General features: G+C 40.8%; 1 protein-coding gene across 1 annotated transcript in view; it reads right to left on the bottom strand.

The window, feature by feature from the left end:
• The window catches only part of NOD2 (nucleotide-binding oligomerization domain containing 2), a 78,057-nt gene extending 66,698 nt beyond the window's left edge, over positions 1-11,359 (bottom strand). The window contains exon 1 of the mRNA XM_006873722.1: positions 10,898-11,359. Coding sequence (XP_006873784.1) covers positions 10,898-11,356 — 459 coding nt within the window. The 5' untranslated portion in view covers positions 11,357-11,359. The remainder of the gene's footprint in view (positions 1-10,897) is intronic.
• Between the last annotated feature and the right edge of the window lie 6,121 nt (positions 11,360-17,480).

Here is a 17,480-nt window from a genome sequence, read left to right as displayed (position 1 = left end):
TTGAAAATAGAAATACCATTCGATCCAGCAATTCCTCTACTTGGTATTTACCCACAAGAAAAATGAGCCACAACACGGGAAGATATATGCACACCAATGTTTATAGCAGCACTATTTACAACAGCAAAAAGATGGAGACAGCCAAAATGCCCATCTACTGAAGAATGGATAAACAAGCTGTGGTACATACACACAATGGAGTAATATCCTACCTTGAAAAATAACAAGGAAACTGCATGCCACTTCCTAACATGGATGAACCTTAAGGACATTATGTTGAGTGAAATTAGTCAATCACAAAAGGAAAAATACTGCATAGGACCACTACTGCAAAAGACTAAGAAAAAGAACCTATACTATCCCACTAAAGTGGATTCTTAGCAGTCTGCTAGGACGTAAGGGCGGGAGTGGAAGGTGGAGCAAAGGGCAGGGAGTAGACACAGGATAGTTTGGGCATGGGGGAGGGGAACAATATATAAGCAGGGAGAGGGGAATGGAAGAACAAAGCAGACAAGAGAAAAATTAGACAGATATGAATGAGTTAAATGGGACAGAAGTAAAAAATGATGTAGGCATAGCCTTGGAACAACAGAGTTCTGGGATGCAGAGACTGGGATATGGTTGGAATAGGGAAAAAGGGGGAATAATGTTAAGATACTTGGCTGACTTTTGAACCTTGGTTTCCCATACATTAGATTATAAAACAGACACTGGAGGGGGAGAGAAAGGAATAGCCAGAGTTGTCACCATAGAAAGCATGTAAGTCTGTCTTCTACCTATAACAGATTGGAATACCTAAAATGGGACTACAATGTATCCAGCGAAGGAGGTTTCCTGAAGAGCCTCAGCAGTACACAAGAATATAGATCAAGCCTAACCACATCCAGACCCTCAGAGATGGGAAACTTTCCTCTTGAAAGGACAAGCAGACCAGCCTGGAGCAGCCAGAAAACCAGAAGACACTTCTTGAAAGAAAGACCTACAGGAAAAATACAGAACAATACGGGCAGTCTGACTGCTACCACAAGAACAAGCAAGTTGCTCGCCCAGGAGACATCAAGGCAAGTGGTTGGGTCCTCTCAGAGCAAATCCTCTCCCAAGACTAAGACGCAACGGAGATACACGCTCTGATTGGCGACTACGCACGTCAGCCATAAAGAGATATGACCAAAGAACATCAATGAAGCAGTAAGCTAAGCCCTGCATCATTCAGCAGACTACTGTGAACCCGGGTGGAGACTTGGCCAGCCAGCAGTGAGGCAGGACCCGGGGACTCATGGGCTCAGAGTCAGTGACACAGCCACAGAGGACTAGAGTGGAGAGTGAAGTGATCAGCTGAGGAAGGCGGACAGACGCAAGAACATCCACACTTGCCGATGATACCCACTTGACCTGACTTCAATGAATAAGAACTCAACCCGAGGAAGAAAGAAGAGGGAAAAAAAAAAAAAAAAAGTGTTATCTGATACAACTTGATGAACTTGATCTACACCTATAAATGCAGTAGCTCAAAAGAGGAAACAAATCCTGGCTCCATGAATTATTCCCACCCCCTCCACACAAAGAGTGGATAGGGATGGGCAACTTGAACATTGACTACCCAAAATGGGAGGAGGGATACAAAGGTAAGAAGTGACTGGTTTATAAGCTTTCAAGAGGGAACCTAAATCCACAGGGCAGGGAGGATAGTGGAGTCTCCAGTAAATAGTACCCAACTTGTCTAGGAAGGGCTGATGAAAAGAAATGCAGATGGGTCTCATGTGATGCAATGGTGAATAATTGTTATCAAGACTGATTGTGAGGTCTGGAAATGTAAAGATGGGTATTTTATAGCAAGGAGGGGAGAGACTAACCTTTCAATCTAGGAGCAGAGGGCCCTGGGACCATCAGTGGAGAAGATCGGAGAGCGGGACCCCACCCAGAGAAGCAGTGAGGCCTGAGATGAAGGCAGAGAAGATGACGTGAAGAGATGGAGTGACTGGGTACTTGAGATCCAAAGAGGGAAAGGGGCTGTGTGCTGAGGACTGGGGGGGGTAGGGGGTGGGGGGGTGGAGGGCATGTAGGGTATACCCTTTGGTTGGGGGATGATACATGGATGGGATGGTAACCATGGTAATGAAAAGATGTATGATAGAATGAATGTAAAACTAATGTTTTCCCATGTAAACTATCACACAATACACAATAAAACATTCATTTTTATTTTTTAAAAAAGTTAATCATCAGCTGCAAAATTGATGCTTATAGTTTTCTGGAATTCTCAAAGGCTAGGAACACTATCAAGAAAAAGGTTCCGCAATCAACACTACTCTTTACAGTGAGATGTTCACTGATGAACTGAAGTCTAACCTTTGGATTAAACACGGAAGACTGCTATCCAAGGGTGTTGTGATCTTGAATGCATATATGCACACCTCTGCCCACACTATTGATACTCTGCAAAACTTTGTTCTGAGGTGTTAAAGCAATCCTCCCTATAGTCCTGATTTTGCTCCACTGGATTTTCACCTCTTTGGTCCCTGAAAGCTGTCTTCAAGGATGAAGATTCACCTCTGTTAAAGAAGTGAAGTGAGTGGTGCATTCAGGTTTACAGCTCAGCCTAAAACAGTTTTCAATAAGGGAATATGAAAGCTTGTTGACAGATGGAAAATGTTTATTGAAAATCAAAACTGCGTTGAAAAATCATGTATTTATCTTTTCTAAAAGTTGATTAAATTCTACAGCCAGAGTGCAGATAAGTTTTAGATCACCTTCGCACATGATTTGTTGAATGTAAAACTAATGTGTAAACATTCACTCAATTCTTGATAAAAAGTTAAAACAAATAGGAGAGAAATATAAAGAAATTAGAAGCTCAATCTAGAAATACTAACATCCAAGCAACTCTATAAAGAGAGAAAGTGAAGAGGAATCATGATTATTGAAATCCTCAATAAGCTAATCAAGAAACTTACTCAGAACATAAAGATATGATATCTAGAATAAAGGAAGACAAACTAGAGCACATGCTTGTGAAATTTCCAAATGCTGGTCACCAAAAGAAAAATTTACAAGCTTCCAGAGAGCATTATTAAGTAGTTTTGCAATTCTCTCGGCAGCAACACTGGAAGAAGGAAAATAATGAAGCAATTGCATCAACATTCTGAAGGTAAATGAAGACTTCTAGAATCCAGATTTCTATAACCTGCTACAGTGTGAGGGACCAAGTGTGAGGGAACATTCAGATATAAGAGTTCAGAAATGTTAAATGCTATACACTCATTGTAAAAAATAATTTATTGAAGAATATGCTCTACCAAAGAGGAAAAGACAGGAGAGAAGAAGACAAAGTGTTTAAGATAAAGGAGAACCAACACAGAGGACTATGAAAGGAAATCTCAGAAGGATAGCAGTGAACCATAAGTAGTGGGTCACCAGTTCAGAGTGGAGCTGTGATTCAACTCAAACATGGTGAGTGTAGTTATTTCCCAGATGTCCAGCCAAGCCTGGCCTGACTTCTGTCTGTGTTTAATTTCTCTCTTCCACGCTTGCTGCCTGGGTCAGCTGAGGACATTCTTTTTACCCCCACAGATGCGCTTAGTTTAGACTTGACCTACTCTGAAAATGTAGACTAGCATTTGGAAAGCTTGAAAATTAACATAATGAGCAGCTTACTTCCTTGTATGGTATTCCTACTGAGCATTCAGCACCTGTCTCATACCAGTCCTACAAAAGCCTCCAGCTATTGTTGTTAAGAGCCTTCAAGTCAGTTCCGATGCAGCAATCTTGTATAAGGTTCCCAAGGAGCAGCTAGTGAGTTTGAACTGCCAACCTTGTGGTTCAAACTGACCTTAGGTCCAGTGCTTTATCCCACCAGGCCTCCAACTATAGGAAGCCCTATATTCTCTAAAACTTACTCTTGACCTTGGAGGTACTACCAAACTTAATCTATGACTTCTTGACCATATACATATATGATCAAAAGTAACATTTTTGGATGAATGAGTAAGGTAGCAGTGGCTCCAAATGACAAACACAGAACTTCACACTACAAGGTCCACAATTTGAGTGTGCCAGTTGCTCTGCTGGACAAAGATGAGACTTTCTGCCCTCATCTGTGAATATTTAAAAACCCTTGGAAACCCTACACAGGGTCACTATGAGTTGGAACTGACTTGACAGCACTTAACAACAAATCTTGGCATTGATTTCCCAGAAGGGTCCTTACACATTCCTGGATCATGCCCTGAGACCCTGTTCAACTTCCCTGCCTTCCTCTAAGAATAGGAATGTTGTTCATGCCTTATTCATCTATGTGTTTGTTATGTATATTGCTTACTTAGCTTGCATATTTGTAGTTGTGAACCACTGAGTTAATTCTGACTCTTTGTGACAAGAGTATAACTGCCCCATAGCGTTCCCTAGGCTGGTGAGGTACTCTAGGATAACCACTGGATGCAAGATTGGTTTGAACCGTAAGGTCGGTGACTCAAACTCACCAGCTGCTCCTCAGAAATCCTATGAGTCAGAACTGACTAGACTCGATAGTGCTTAACAACAACAAATCTTTATGGGAGCATATCATCAGGTCTTTCTCCCGCAGAGCTGCTGAATGAATTCTGTCAAACTTTTATTTAGCAGCCAAGTGCACTCCTTAGCTTCTTGCTACCAACACTCCTTATTTATGTATACCATATTTTTTAGCTCTACCAAGGCTCCTTGTTTATGCACACTGTATTCTTAGGTGTTTTTTTTTTTTTTTTATAGCAAATAGCATGCCATGTATATAGTGCATACACACACATAACAGACAGAAATGATGAAATTACGTTGAAAAGTTCTGGCATAGTGTACCCATGTGTGAGGAATAATTCTCAAGCTGGTCCATCTCCAGGAATAAGGGTTCAGAAAGTTGTTAATTGAGATTTGTTGGCTGGTATAGTGATTTACCTGGGGTGTGTGTAAACAGGATAAATTAAGGAAAGGGAGAGGGAAACCATTCAAGAAGAAACTTTAAAATAAGAAGACAACCATCAAAAAGCAATAGGCAAAGTCCGGGAAGATTGTTCACCCCATAGCACTCAGTCAATGAGGAACCAGGGTAGGGATTTTTGAGCTAGGATATAAGAATGCTTGTAAACAGTAGCACTGCTCATTTGCCCATATTGTCTTCTGGATTTGGCACCTTTTTACAAAATTGCATAATAATAAAGCCTCACTCCCACTAAAATGAGTACAGATTGGATTTCTTGAGCGTTTGTTGGTAAATACTCGTGATAACTCATTGGTGACCTCAAACGAGATAAGGGGGACCACCTCAGTTCTCCCTCCATACTCACCTGGGTAAGGTGAGTCAGGGATTTATGCCCACCTGCCAGTTACCAAGAGGAGCCGAGGTAGTATCGGGGTATCGACATTTCTCATACATGCATGCACCATACATGTCTCTGGCCATTTCCAGAAGTGGATTTCTGCCTCACTCAGTCATCTGAAAATGTTACTTTTGATCATGTATGTATAGAGTCAAGAAGTCAGAGGTTCAGTTTGGTGATACCCCAATAATCAGAAAATAAAAAAAACTGAAACTATGCATTTGCTTTGGGGCAATTCAAGGCCAGGCCCGAGAGTAGTAGAGTTCCTTATAGCTGATCTGAGCCCATGTACATCATGATGGAGACAGACAGAGGGTTGAGGTTGAGGGGAGGGTTGCGTGCAGGACTGCCACAGCCCGAGCATGGGCTGGTCTTGCAGTGGGTAGGGAGCCACTGTCCACAAGTGCCTGGGTCTCGTGGTGCTTGTCCCATGTGAAGGTGGAGGGTGTGGTGCCCCAGGTAGTCCCCCAGATCATCTCCTCTCATCTAAGTGAGAGATGTGAAAACCCTCTGTACAGAGGTCTCACATCCACACCACAACATTGCACAGGTGGGATATTCCAACAACCGAACGTGGCAGCTGGCCACCATGACTGTTTTGGGGGAAAAAAAAAAAAAAGTGATTTCTGTCTACATTGGAGAAAGTAGTTTGTAGAGCAGGGAAGGCCTCTGTACCAGGAAAGGGGCTGGTTTAGTAACTCGAGGCTAGGCTGGGGGTGGGTCTGCTGTTGGGAATCAAACCTCCACATCAAGTCACCAAGACAAAGTCTTAACATTAAATCCTTTGGACAGAAAAAAATTTGAAATTGAAGTCAGCAACGTGCAAAAAAAAATTGGTGTCATGTACTTAAAGAAAACAATGTACAGTATGTGAAAACATAACATGCATTATTTGCATAAAAATACAGTAATATTCCCCTTTTCTCAAAAGTTAACAATATATTATCTAGTAATATGTTTTAAAAGGTGCTAAAAGTATTTTAAAAAATCAAAGAGATAAACAACATAAAAGTCAGTTTATGGTTACCTGTAGCAGATGCAACTGTGGAAGAGCCCTGGGGCTAAGGGCTCAGCTGCTAACCAAAAGGTTGATCCATGTAAGCTAGCAACAGTTCCTTGAGATAAAAGAGCTGGCAATCTGCTACTAAAGATGACAGCCTAGGAAACCTTACAGGCAGTGCTACTCTATAGTAAAGAATCACTACGAGTCAGAATGCACATAATGGCACAAAACCAGTACCGCATGCATGCTATTTCTTAACCTGGGTGATAGAAACATGTCTAGATCACACATATGTGATTTATACACTCTTCCACAGGCATAATACACTTCCCAATTAAAAAATAAAAAATTCTTAAGCTAATATTGTGATTGAGCCAAGCAATTCAGAACTTAACATAAAACCCTGCCTCTGTCAACTTGAGCAGTTGCATGAGTCAGATAGACAGCTGGTACACCACCTGATGTTACCAGCCTCGGGTTTCCTAACAACTGTTATGAGCATCTGACTAAGTGTATCACTTTATGTTAGAAAGGGACAAGCACAAGCTTTTGAGTCAAAGAGGCACGGATTCAAATTCAAACTGGATCACTTCCCGGATGTGTGATTTGGGCAATTACTTCATTGCTAAGTAGAGATGATACTTAATGTTGAAAACTGCGATGTGGCTTAAATGAAAAAATACATGTAAAGGACTGGACACAGCAGGGACTCATTCAATAAATGATGATAAGTGTATTTTAGGATTTAACGCTTTAATATGCATTTGTTTCATTCCACAGCCATTTCATTCCTCAATGATTCAGAATTGACTTGATGGCAATGAGTTTGATTCTGAGGTTCATCTGCAATTCATAACAACCATCTCTCCTTATAGGAAATTAAAAGGCCAGTTTATGAAAGCATACAAGGCCATCCTAGATTGGTGGGGGGGAACAGGGAGAAGTAACAGTTGGACATACCACAAGTGTCAGCCACAGAGCCACTGAGCCATCAAGTCAGCCACCAAGGGAAGGCCACCAAATCAGAAAATCACAGAGTGGCAGAGCTCAGAGGAGATTGAGAGAGAGCTGGACTCTCAAATCTTAAAACCCCCCAAAACAAACCCATTTTCATCAATCAATTTCAACTCACTGCCACCCTACAGAATAGACTAGCACAGCCTCACAGATTTCCCAAGGCTGTCATCTATGGAAGCAAACTAACACATCTTTCTCCCGTGGAGTGGCTAATGAGTCCCAACCACTGTCCTTTCCATTAACAGCTGAATGCTTACTCACTGCTCCTTTTGAGAAATCCAGTCCCTTAGTAGTCTTCTACAATTCCTTATCGCCTGTCCACTATCCTTTCCACTTACTCAGTTCAGTTTTAACACTTCATCTCAGCTTCTGTTGTTTACCTACCCTTTTAAGAAAAATTCTAAATTAGTTAAAATCTAGATTTCTTCTTTTGAATATAAGCATTTAAGGTTATAAATTCCCCTCGATGGTCTGCTTTAGCTGCATCCCATAAATTCTGATAAATCATGTTATCATTGTTTAATTGTCGCTGTCAATTCTGACTCACAGTCACCTTATAGGACCGAGTAGAACTGTCCAATCGGATTTCCAAGGCTCTGGTAGCATAGTGGTTACGAATCGGGCTGCTTATCTCAAGGTCAGCAGTTTGAAACTACCAGCAGTTCCGCAGGAGAAAGATGAGACTTTCTGCTCGTGTAAAGATTTATGGCCTCAGAAACCCTAAGCATGGTCACTATGAGTCAGAATTGGCTCTACGACACACCACCATAACCACCACCAATCCTGGTACAACACTAAAGGATAAGCACTGGACTGCTAACCAGAAGATTGGCAGTTCAAGCCCACCACCTATTTCTTGGAACCCTCTTCAGGGTCACTATGAGTCAGAACCAACTCAACAACAATAACAACAATAATCTTTATGGAAGCAGATTGCCATGGGGTGGATTCAAACTGCCAGCTTTTCAGTTAGCAGCTAAGCACTTAACCACTGTTCCAGCAGGGTTCCTCATTATTGTTTAGTTCTGAATATATACTCATTACCACAATGATTTATTCTTTGTCAAGTTGGTTTCAACTAATAGTAAACTAATAGTACAACAGAGCCCTAGTGTGGCACTGCAGGATAAACAATGTACTGCTAACCATAAGGTCAGTGATTCAAACCCACCAGCAGCTCCTCAGAAACCCTATACAGGTCTCTATGAGTTGAAACCGACTCAATGGTACTTAACGACAACCGCAACATGTACAACAGAACAAAACTATGCCCAGTCCTGCATCATTCTCACAATCACTACGTTTGAGCATCTTTGCAGCTACTGTCAATCCAGTTTGTTGGGATCTTCCTTTTTTCGATGACCCTGTAGTTTACTAGGCATGATGTCCTTCTCCAGGGATTGGCTCCTCCTGATAATATGATCAAAATACATGAGATGAAAAATCGTAATTTATAAGGAATATACTAGCTGCACTGCATCCAAGACAGATTTATTTGTTCTTCTAGCAGTCTGTGGTACTTTTAATATTCTTCACCAACATCATAATTCAAAGGCATCAAATCCTACGGAGCAACTCTACTCTGTAGTATAGTATGGAGAAGCTACAAGTTAACAACAATCAGCAGGGACCATACCATATCTCTCTATAAATACTCAGAGACCTTAAGTCACTTTTAAAATAGCCTTGCAGATAGACTGATGTATCCCATCAGTCTCAATCTAGGATTACCTAGATTCACTGCAACACGAAATGCATTTAAAACAATAGACAAAAATAGCAAAATATAAAAGTACTCCAACCTAACCTATCATAACATTGCAATGTCATTCCAACTCATTCTTTTATTCATTAATGAATTCATTTATTTACTCAACATCATGTATCATGTATTTACTATGTTCCTGGCACTCTGAGCACAAAAAAAGCTTTAAGGCAGAGCCTGGTGCATAGTTGGCACCTAACAGATTCTTCCTGAATGAATGAATAATTAATGAGAAATGAATGAGTCATGGCACTAGATCAGCAGGAGCCTGTGAGCTTACCTAGACCATCTCTCTAGGCCCCTGTCTCACATCTATAGAGTGAGATGCTCATTCCTGTTCCATCGGCACCACAGGAGGCCTCAGGGTTACTGATGCAAAATGTGTTTAGATGCAAATACATAAAATAATGGATTTTAAAAGCATAAAGCATCTAGCAGACCCTTTTCTATTCTTCTGGTTTCTATTGCATCATTGCAACAATGTCTTACGATCTAATGCAATTTTATGTCAGAAATCCTATGTGGACATTTAAACTATAAGTATATCATGTGTTATATTAATTATACAATATGGATTTAACATAATAAAGTGGTATAATCTGTTGAGTGTTAATTTAAAACAGACAATAATAAAAGCATACAAGTGCAGACCGTTACTCATAACAGCAGCCACTCTTAATGAATACCTACTATGGGCCTTGAATCATGGTGGTGCAATGACTAAGTACTTGGCTAGTAGCTGAAAGTTTGGTGGTTCCCAGAAGGTCTGCAAGGGAAAGACCTGGTGATCTGTTTCTGTAAAGGTTACAGCCAAGAAAACCCTATGAGGCAGTTCTACTGTGTCACACAGAGCAGTCGTGAGTCAAAATTAACTTGATAATACACAAAAACAACTATGTGCCCTATCACCCTTTAGTCATGTTATAACTCTGGTGACTTGCACGTTTCTGTGATACTGGAAGCTATGCCACCAAGATTTAAAATACTAACATGGTTACCCATGGTCAACAATTTTTGATGAGCTTCCAGATGAAGACAAACTAGGAAGAAAGATGTACTTCAAAAATCAGTCAATAAAAACCTTATGGATCACAACAGAACGTTGCCCAAATGTTGACTTGTTGGTTCTGGACTTGTCATCAGGAGGGACCAATCACTGGAGGAGGATTGGTCTTTGGTGAAGTAGAGACCAGCAAGGGCCTGGGAGAAACTTGGTGAGATGGATTGGCACAATAGCTGCAATGATGGATTCAAACATGCCAGGGATTGTGAGGATGGTGCTGGACTGGGCATCATTTCATTCTGTTGCATTTATGGTTGTCATGAGGTGGAGTCAGTTCACTGGCAGTTAACAACTTGTGCAAGACACTGTACTAACCATAGAGCACTCCTCACAATCTTACAAGACAGATACCATATGGCTCTAATCAGTGTTGTGCACTGATTACAGACACAAGAGGAAACAGACACAGGAGAGATCAAGGATGGAGAGGTTTTGTAGAGACCTGAAGTCACACAGAATGGGCTGGATGCCCACATCATTCTGGCTCTTGAATCCAAGGCCTCAGCCACTCTATAACATGTGTTTTCAACAGAAGGGGCTTGCTGCACTGAGCAAGAGCAACCTCTACCTGTCTGTCTCTCAGGGGGCATTTCTGACCCATGCAATCCCTTAGGGCTGACTTCACAAGACTAATTAGTCTTGATTACTAGCCACCCTTTTCCTGTGAATTCTGTGTGCCCAGTGTGAACCTGCCTTACCCGCTGGGATGACGTAAGGATGGGCAGCCTGATTCCGTCACATTCATACTGGCTGATGAAGCCCTGATCCTGGGCGAGGTCCAGCACATCTTCCACATGGCTATAGAGTCTCCTGATGATGACTGGCCGATGACTCTGCAGGTCTTGGGCTGGGCAAGATGAGTGTGGGCCCCAGAGGCCATACAACTCGTGGGGCTGGCTGTCAGCCTGGACCTCCTGAACTGCTGTGATGAGCTGCTCACAGCCCCAAGCCCCCTTATTCCATACTGTGTCCAGGAGGCACCTGGCCAAGTGGGAGAGGGGTTGGCCCAGGAGGCTAAGGCTCTCATAGTCCTCCCAGGAGAGGACTTCCCAGGAGAGCAAGTGGTCCAGGATGCTCTCAAAACCCTCCAGAGACCCCGAGACCAGCACCTCCACCAGATGGCTCCTCTGCGCCTGGAAATGCTCCTGCGTGCACATTTCACAACCTGAAGAAGAAATCAAAGTCAATGCAGGACCGGAGTCTGAGCCATAGTTCTACTCCCAGACATCATCCAACCCAGTCCTTCATTGTATGTGCAAACTGAGGCCAAGAGAGGGCAAGAAACTGACTCAATGTCCCAAAGACAGTTTGAAGCAATAAAAAATTTAATCCCTATCCATGCTTAATCCATAGCTGAAGAAGTTTAAAAAGACACCCTTGAGCTATTGGAGTAATGTGAAAAGGTCAGCCCAAAGGGTCAGGGAATGAACTCTCTTTGATGCAGGGTGAGAATTCCACATTAGTCTGACTTAGGCTTCAGTAGTCTCTGTCCACTAAGGCTAAGATTTATTAGGCATATGCCATATGCCTTGATGTGAAAATTCATTTACCCTCCTAAAATTCTATGGTACATGCTATGAAAAAATAATGCAAGCTTCCGGTTTTGGAGGAGGGGGAAGCAGAGTCTGGTAGGGCAGACTCCATGGGGAAGGTGCTTTCACTGAGCAGCTCCAGAGCTCTGGATCCATTATAAGGTGCAGGGCATCAGTTTCCCATACCCACCATGGAAAAATTACTGTATAAAGGAAAATATTGCGATTTCTATCACAATATCAAAATCAATGAATTAATAGGGATGCAGGACTCTCTCTGCAGCCATTACCACCCTGGCTGAGTTCAGAGGGTAGGGCCACAGCCTGACTCACACAGTGATACCGTGCTAAAACCCACACAGCTACATCTGAAAAAAGAGGTGTGGGGGATTCTACACATTTTTTCCTCCTCTTCCTGTCACACCCTTTCTGCCCAGCCCAGACATCTTCAGGCATATGGACATGCACCCCCAAAAGAGGTCCAGCATTGAGCCCACAGTTTTCCCACGGCACAGAGAGGAGGAGCCCCATTGGTCCCACGGGCTGATCCTTTGGTGGCTGCTTATGGCATCTGACTCTGGGACCCAGCCCTAAAGTCGACTTTTGTGGGACCCTTTACTCCTGCCTACCCAGCAAGAAAAAAGCATGTCTGGCCATATAGACAAACCATATGAACACTCTGTAAAACCTCAACATAAAAGGCAAGAGCCAACACCAACTACTACACACAAAGACACAGTGATTTTGAGAATTATGCTGTGCACACACATAACTGACATTCAGAGATAAAAACAGTGGACAGTATTTCTCCCATTAACTTCTCAATATCAATCTGTGCACCTCCATGGTGGTTACTAGAGGAGGGTCCTGAGTGAGTGGACACCCCCACCTACTGCTAGAGGTTTCTTCTGTTCACACACACTGATCTGTGCAGCAAAGGTTACTTTTTGTTTTTGAGTAGTGGTTTTTGTCTCTGCTTTTATATTTCCTCTGTTTTTGGTCCTTTTGATCATGTTTTTTTCCTTGGGGTGGGAGCTTTATCTTCCTATGTTACCCAAGAAGAGGCAGCAATCATGGTCATATAGCCAAGTTACAAGCATATCCCATATAATCCCACAATTAGGACAGGAGCCAATAACAGCTGCTAGGCATTACACACGAGAAAGGAAGCCTATCTCTAGATCATACCCACTGGGAGACACTCAGTAAGCTTAACAACACAGCAACATAAATCCATTAAAGCATTAAAAACCCACTTAGCTACTGAAAATGTCCAAGAAAACACAACAAAAGATCTCAAAACATGTTGAAAAACAGAAAAGAGTAACTGAGACAAATGATCTGGAGGAAGACACAGACATTCCAGTAGAAGAAGAGCAGGCTTTGGACCTGCCTGAGAAAGAATTCAGAAGAATGATGTGGAAACAAATTCAAATGCTCCAAAAAGGGGCAAAGGAAAATAAGGAAGAAGTCAGGAAAATGCTACAGGAGCAATCAAATAAGATAGATACAGCATTGGAAACAATTCAAAACCTGCAAAAAGAGGTCCAGATAATTAATAATATCAGAAATGGACAATACACTGAAAGGGCAAAGGAGTAGAACTGAAGAGATGGAAGCCAGAACCAGTGAGCCGGAAGACAAATCTGTCAATACTGCTAAGATAGAAGAGCAAGCAGAAAAAAAAAGGATTGAAAAGTCTAAAGAGAGTCTAAGATTCATGCTGGATAACATGAAGAGGAATAACTTAAAAATTATTGGTATTCCAGAACAGGAAGAATCACAGAAATCCACAGAGGGGATAGCTGAAGAGCTACTTGAAGAAAATTTCCCTAGCATCTTGAAGGATGTGAAGATAAACATTCAATAAGGGGAACATACCCCAGAAAGGATAGACCCAAAAGAAAATCATCAAGACATATCATTATCAAGCTCTCCAAAATCAAAGACAAGAAGAGAATCCTAAAAGTAGCCAGGGAAAAGAGAAGTGTTACTTACAAAGGCATGCAAATCAGATTAAGCTCTGAGTTCTTTGGAGAAACCATGCAGGCAAGAAGGCAATAGGTAGACATATATAAAAAACTAAAAGAAAAAATTATAAAATTGAAAGAAAAAACAAAAAGAAAAAAATTGCCAACCAAGAATCATCTATACAGCAAAACTGTTAATCACATACAATGGTGCAATCAAAACATTGCAGGATAAACAGAAGCTAAGAGATTTTGTCAAAGCCAATCCAGCATTTCAAAACATTCTAAAGGGAGTTCTTTGGACTGAAGACCAACAAGAACAGACGACAATCAGAGATTGACAGATGTGGCAACACCACCTGAAACGCAGATGACAGATAGCAGAGTCCAGAACAGAACAAAATTACAAAAACGAATTAAAAGGAGATGGGAGGTCAACCAAAGATCAAAATAATAACAAAGTCAAAGAAGGGAAAAATACAGGAACAGAGATCCAGGTGGTGAGGAAGTCAGGTGTATTACAGGATACAATTGTTGTTGTTGTTAAGTGCTGTCGAGTCAGTTCTGACTCATAGCAACACTCTAGAGGGTTTCCAAGGAGCGACTGGTGAGCTTGAAGCACCAACCTTGCAGTTTAAACCGACTGTGCAGTCTAACACGTTAAGCCACAGCACATAATGCACAGTGCTACACCAGGATACAGTAGACTGTTTTAAATGGGGGAAAAGTTAATAGACTATAGGGTAACCCCAAAGTAAGTTAATATTTCACAACTTACCATGAACATGAACTTCCAAGCAGAACAAGGAAACATGAAAACTAAGAAGAAACTGATAAGAAATAGCACAAACAGCATGCTAGCACAAGAAGGCATGGAGAACAAAGGAACAAACAGCACCACAAAAAATTAACATAATGAAGCAATTAATTCATATCTATCAATAATTACACTGAAAGTCAATGGATTAAATGCACCAGTGAAGACACAGAGAGTGGCAGAATGGATAAGAAAACAAGACCCTTCAATATGCTGCTTGCAAGAGACACACCTTACACACAAAGACAAAAACAGACCAAAAGTTAAAGGATGGAAAAAAATACCAAACTAGCTGCAATAATAAACATGCAGGAGTGGCAATACTAATATCCAATAAAGTAAACTTTAAGACAAAAACCAGCATAAAAGATAAAGAAGGACACTATCTCATTATACTAGAAGGTCAAATAAGCAAGAGGACATAACCATAATAAATATCCGCCAAAAGAAAGAGCACCAAGATACACGAAGCAAACCCTACTAGAATTGAAGAAAAAAACAGACAAATCTACAATTATAGTGGGAAATTTTAATACGCCACTTTCGTAAAGGGACAGAACAACCAGAAACTCGACAAAGTTACAGAGAAACTAAACAGCACAATCATCCAACTTGACCTCATAGATGTGTACAGAGCATTCAGCACAACAGCACAATATACATTCTTTTCCATTGCACATGGAGCATTCTCCAGAACTGACCATGTGTTAGGTCACAAAGCAAGCCTCCATAAATTTAAAAACATCAGAATACTACAAAGCATCTTTTCAAATCTCAGTGCTATAAAACTAGAAATCAACAATATGAAAACTAAGGAAATAAAGTTGAATACATGGAAACTGAATAACACACTGCTGAAAAGTGACTGGGTAGCAAAAGAAATTAAACATGTACTCACAAAGTTCCTAGAAACAAACAAGAATGAAAACACAACATACCAAAATCTTTGGGACACAGTGAAAGTGGTGCTGAGAGGACAATTCATTGCGATAAATATGCACATAAAAAAAGAAGAAAGAAGCCAAATTAAGGCATTAACATAGCATCTCCAACAATTAGAAACAGACCAACAGAGGGAACCTACAGGTACCAAAAGAAAAGAAATAATACAGATAGGAGCAGAAATAAATGAGTTGGAAAACAGAAAAACTATAGAAAGAATCAACAGGACAAGAAGCTGGTCCTTTGAAAGGATTAATCAAATTGACAAACCACTGGCAAACCTAACAAAAGAAGAGGGAGAAGACACAAATAACATGCACTAAAAACCATATGGGAGATGTCACAACAGTACCAAAGGATAATAATGGAATACTACGAAGAGTTGTACTCCAACAAATTTGAAAACTTAGAAGACATGGACACATTTTAGAGAAACACGACCTACCTAAACTTACACAGAGTGAAGTAGGAAACCAGAACAGACCCATAACAAAAGAAGAAATTGATCAGGTCATCAAAAGACTCCCAAACAAAAAGAAGTCCAGGCCTAGATGGCTTCACTGGTGAGTTCTACCAAACATTCAGGGAAGAGCTGTCACCAATTCTACTCAAATTATTCCAGAATATAGAAGAGGATGGAAAACTTCCTAATACATTTTATGAGGCAAGCATAACCCTCATACCAAAACCAGGGAAGGACATCATTAAGAAAGAAAATTATAGACCAATATCCCTCATGAACATAGATGCAAAAATTCTTAACAAACTCCTAGCCAAAAGAACCCAGTGGCACATCACCAAAATAATACATCATGACCAAGTGGGTTTCATAACAGGGATGCAAGGATGGTTCAACATTAGAAAAAAATTAATGTAATCCACCATATAAATAAGAAAAAGGAAAAGAACCACATGATCATATTGATTGATGCAGAAAAGGCATTTGACAAAATCCAACATCCATTCCTGATAAAAACACTCAACAAAGTAGTAATTGAAGGGAAATTCCTGAACATAATTAAGAGCACGTATACAAAACCAACAGCCTACATTACTCTCAATGGAGAGAAACTGAAAGCCTTCCCTCTGCAAACAGGAACCAGACACGGGTACCCTTTGTCACCACTCCTATTCAATATTGTTTTGGAAGACTTAACCAGAGCTATAAGGCAAGATAGGGAAACTAAAGGCATCCAAATTGGCAAAGAGGAAATAAAACTCTCTCTATTTGCAGATGATATGATCCTATACATAGAAAGCCCCAAACACTAGTAAAAAAGCTACTAGACCTAATTGGAAGATTCAGCAAAGTGGCAGGGTATAATATCAACATACAAAAATCAGTTGGATTCCTCAACGGTAACAATGACAGCGCTGAAAAGGACATTAGGAAAGAAATACCATTTACAATAGCTGCCCAAATGATGAAATATCATGGAATAAATATAACCAGAGAAACAGACCTATACAAAGAAAACTATAAAGAACTACTACAAGAAACCAAAAGAGATTACAAAAATGAAAGAATATACCATGCTCTTGGATAGGAAGACTTAACATTGTGAAAATGTCAATACTGCTCAAAGCAATTTACACATACAATGCAATCCCAATCCAGATTCCAATGACATTCTTCAAAAAGATGGAAAAACAATTACAAACTTTATATGGGAAGGAAAGAGGCCCAGGATAAGCAAAGCATTGCTTAAGAAAAAGAACAAGGTTGAAAATCTCCCACTCCCCATTTTTAAAATTTACTACACGGCTACAATGGTCAACACAGCCTGGTACTGGTACAATGAAAGATACATTGATCAATGGAACAGAATCCAGAATCCAGAAATTAACCCATTCACATACAGCCAACTGATTTTCGACAAAGTGCCTAAGTATATTACATGGGGAGGAAGTAATCTTTTTAACAGATGGTGTTGGCAGAACTGGAAAGCGATATGGAAAAGACTGAAACAAGACCTTTACCTCACCCCCTATACAAAAACCAACTCAGCATGGATTAAAG

Source organism: Chrysochloris asiatica, unplaced genomic scaffold (genome assembly GCF_000296735.1).
Source record: "Chrysochloris asiatica unplaced genomic scaffold, ChrAsi1.0 scaffold00251, whole genome shotgun sequence".
NCBI classification, from domain to species: Eukaryota; Metazoa; Chordata; class Mammalia; order Afrosoricida; family Chrysochloridae; genus Chrysochloris; species Chrysochloris asiatica.
Note: the sequence above shows the minus strand (reverse complement) of the source record. Positions and strands in the feature narration are given on the sequence as shown.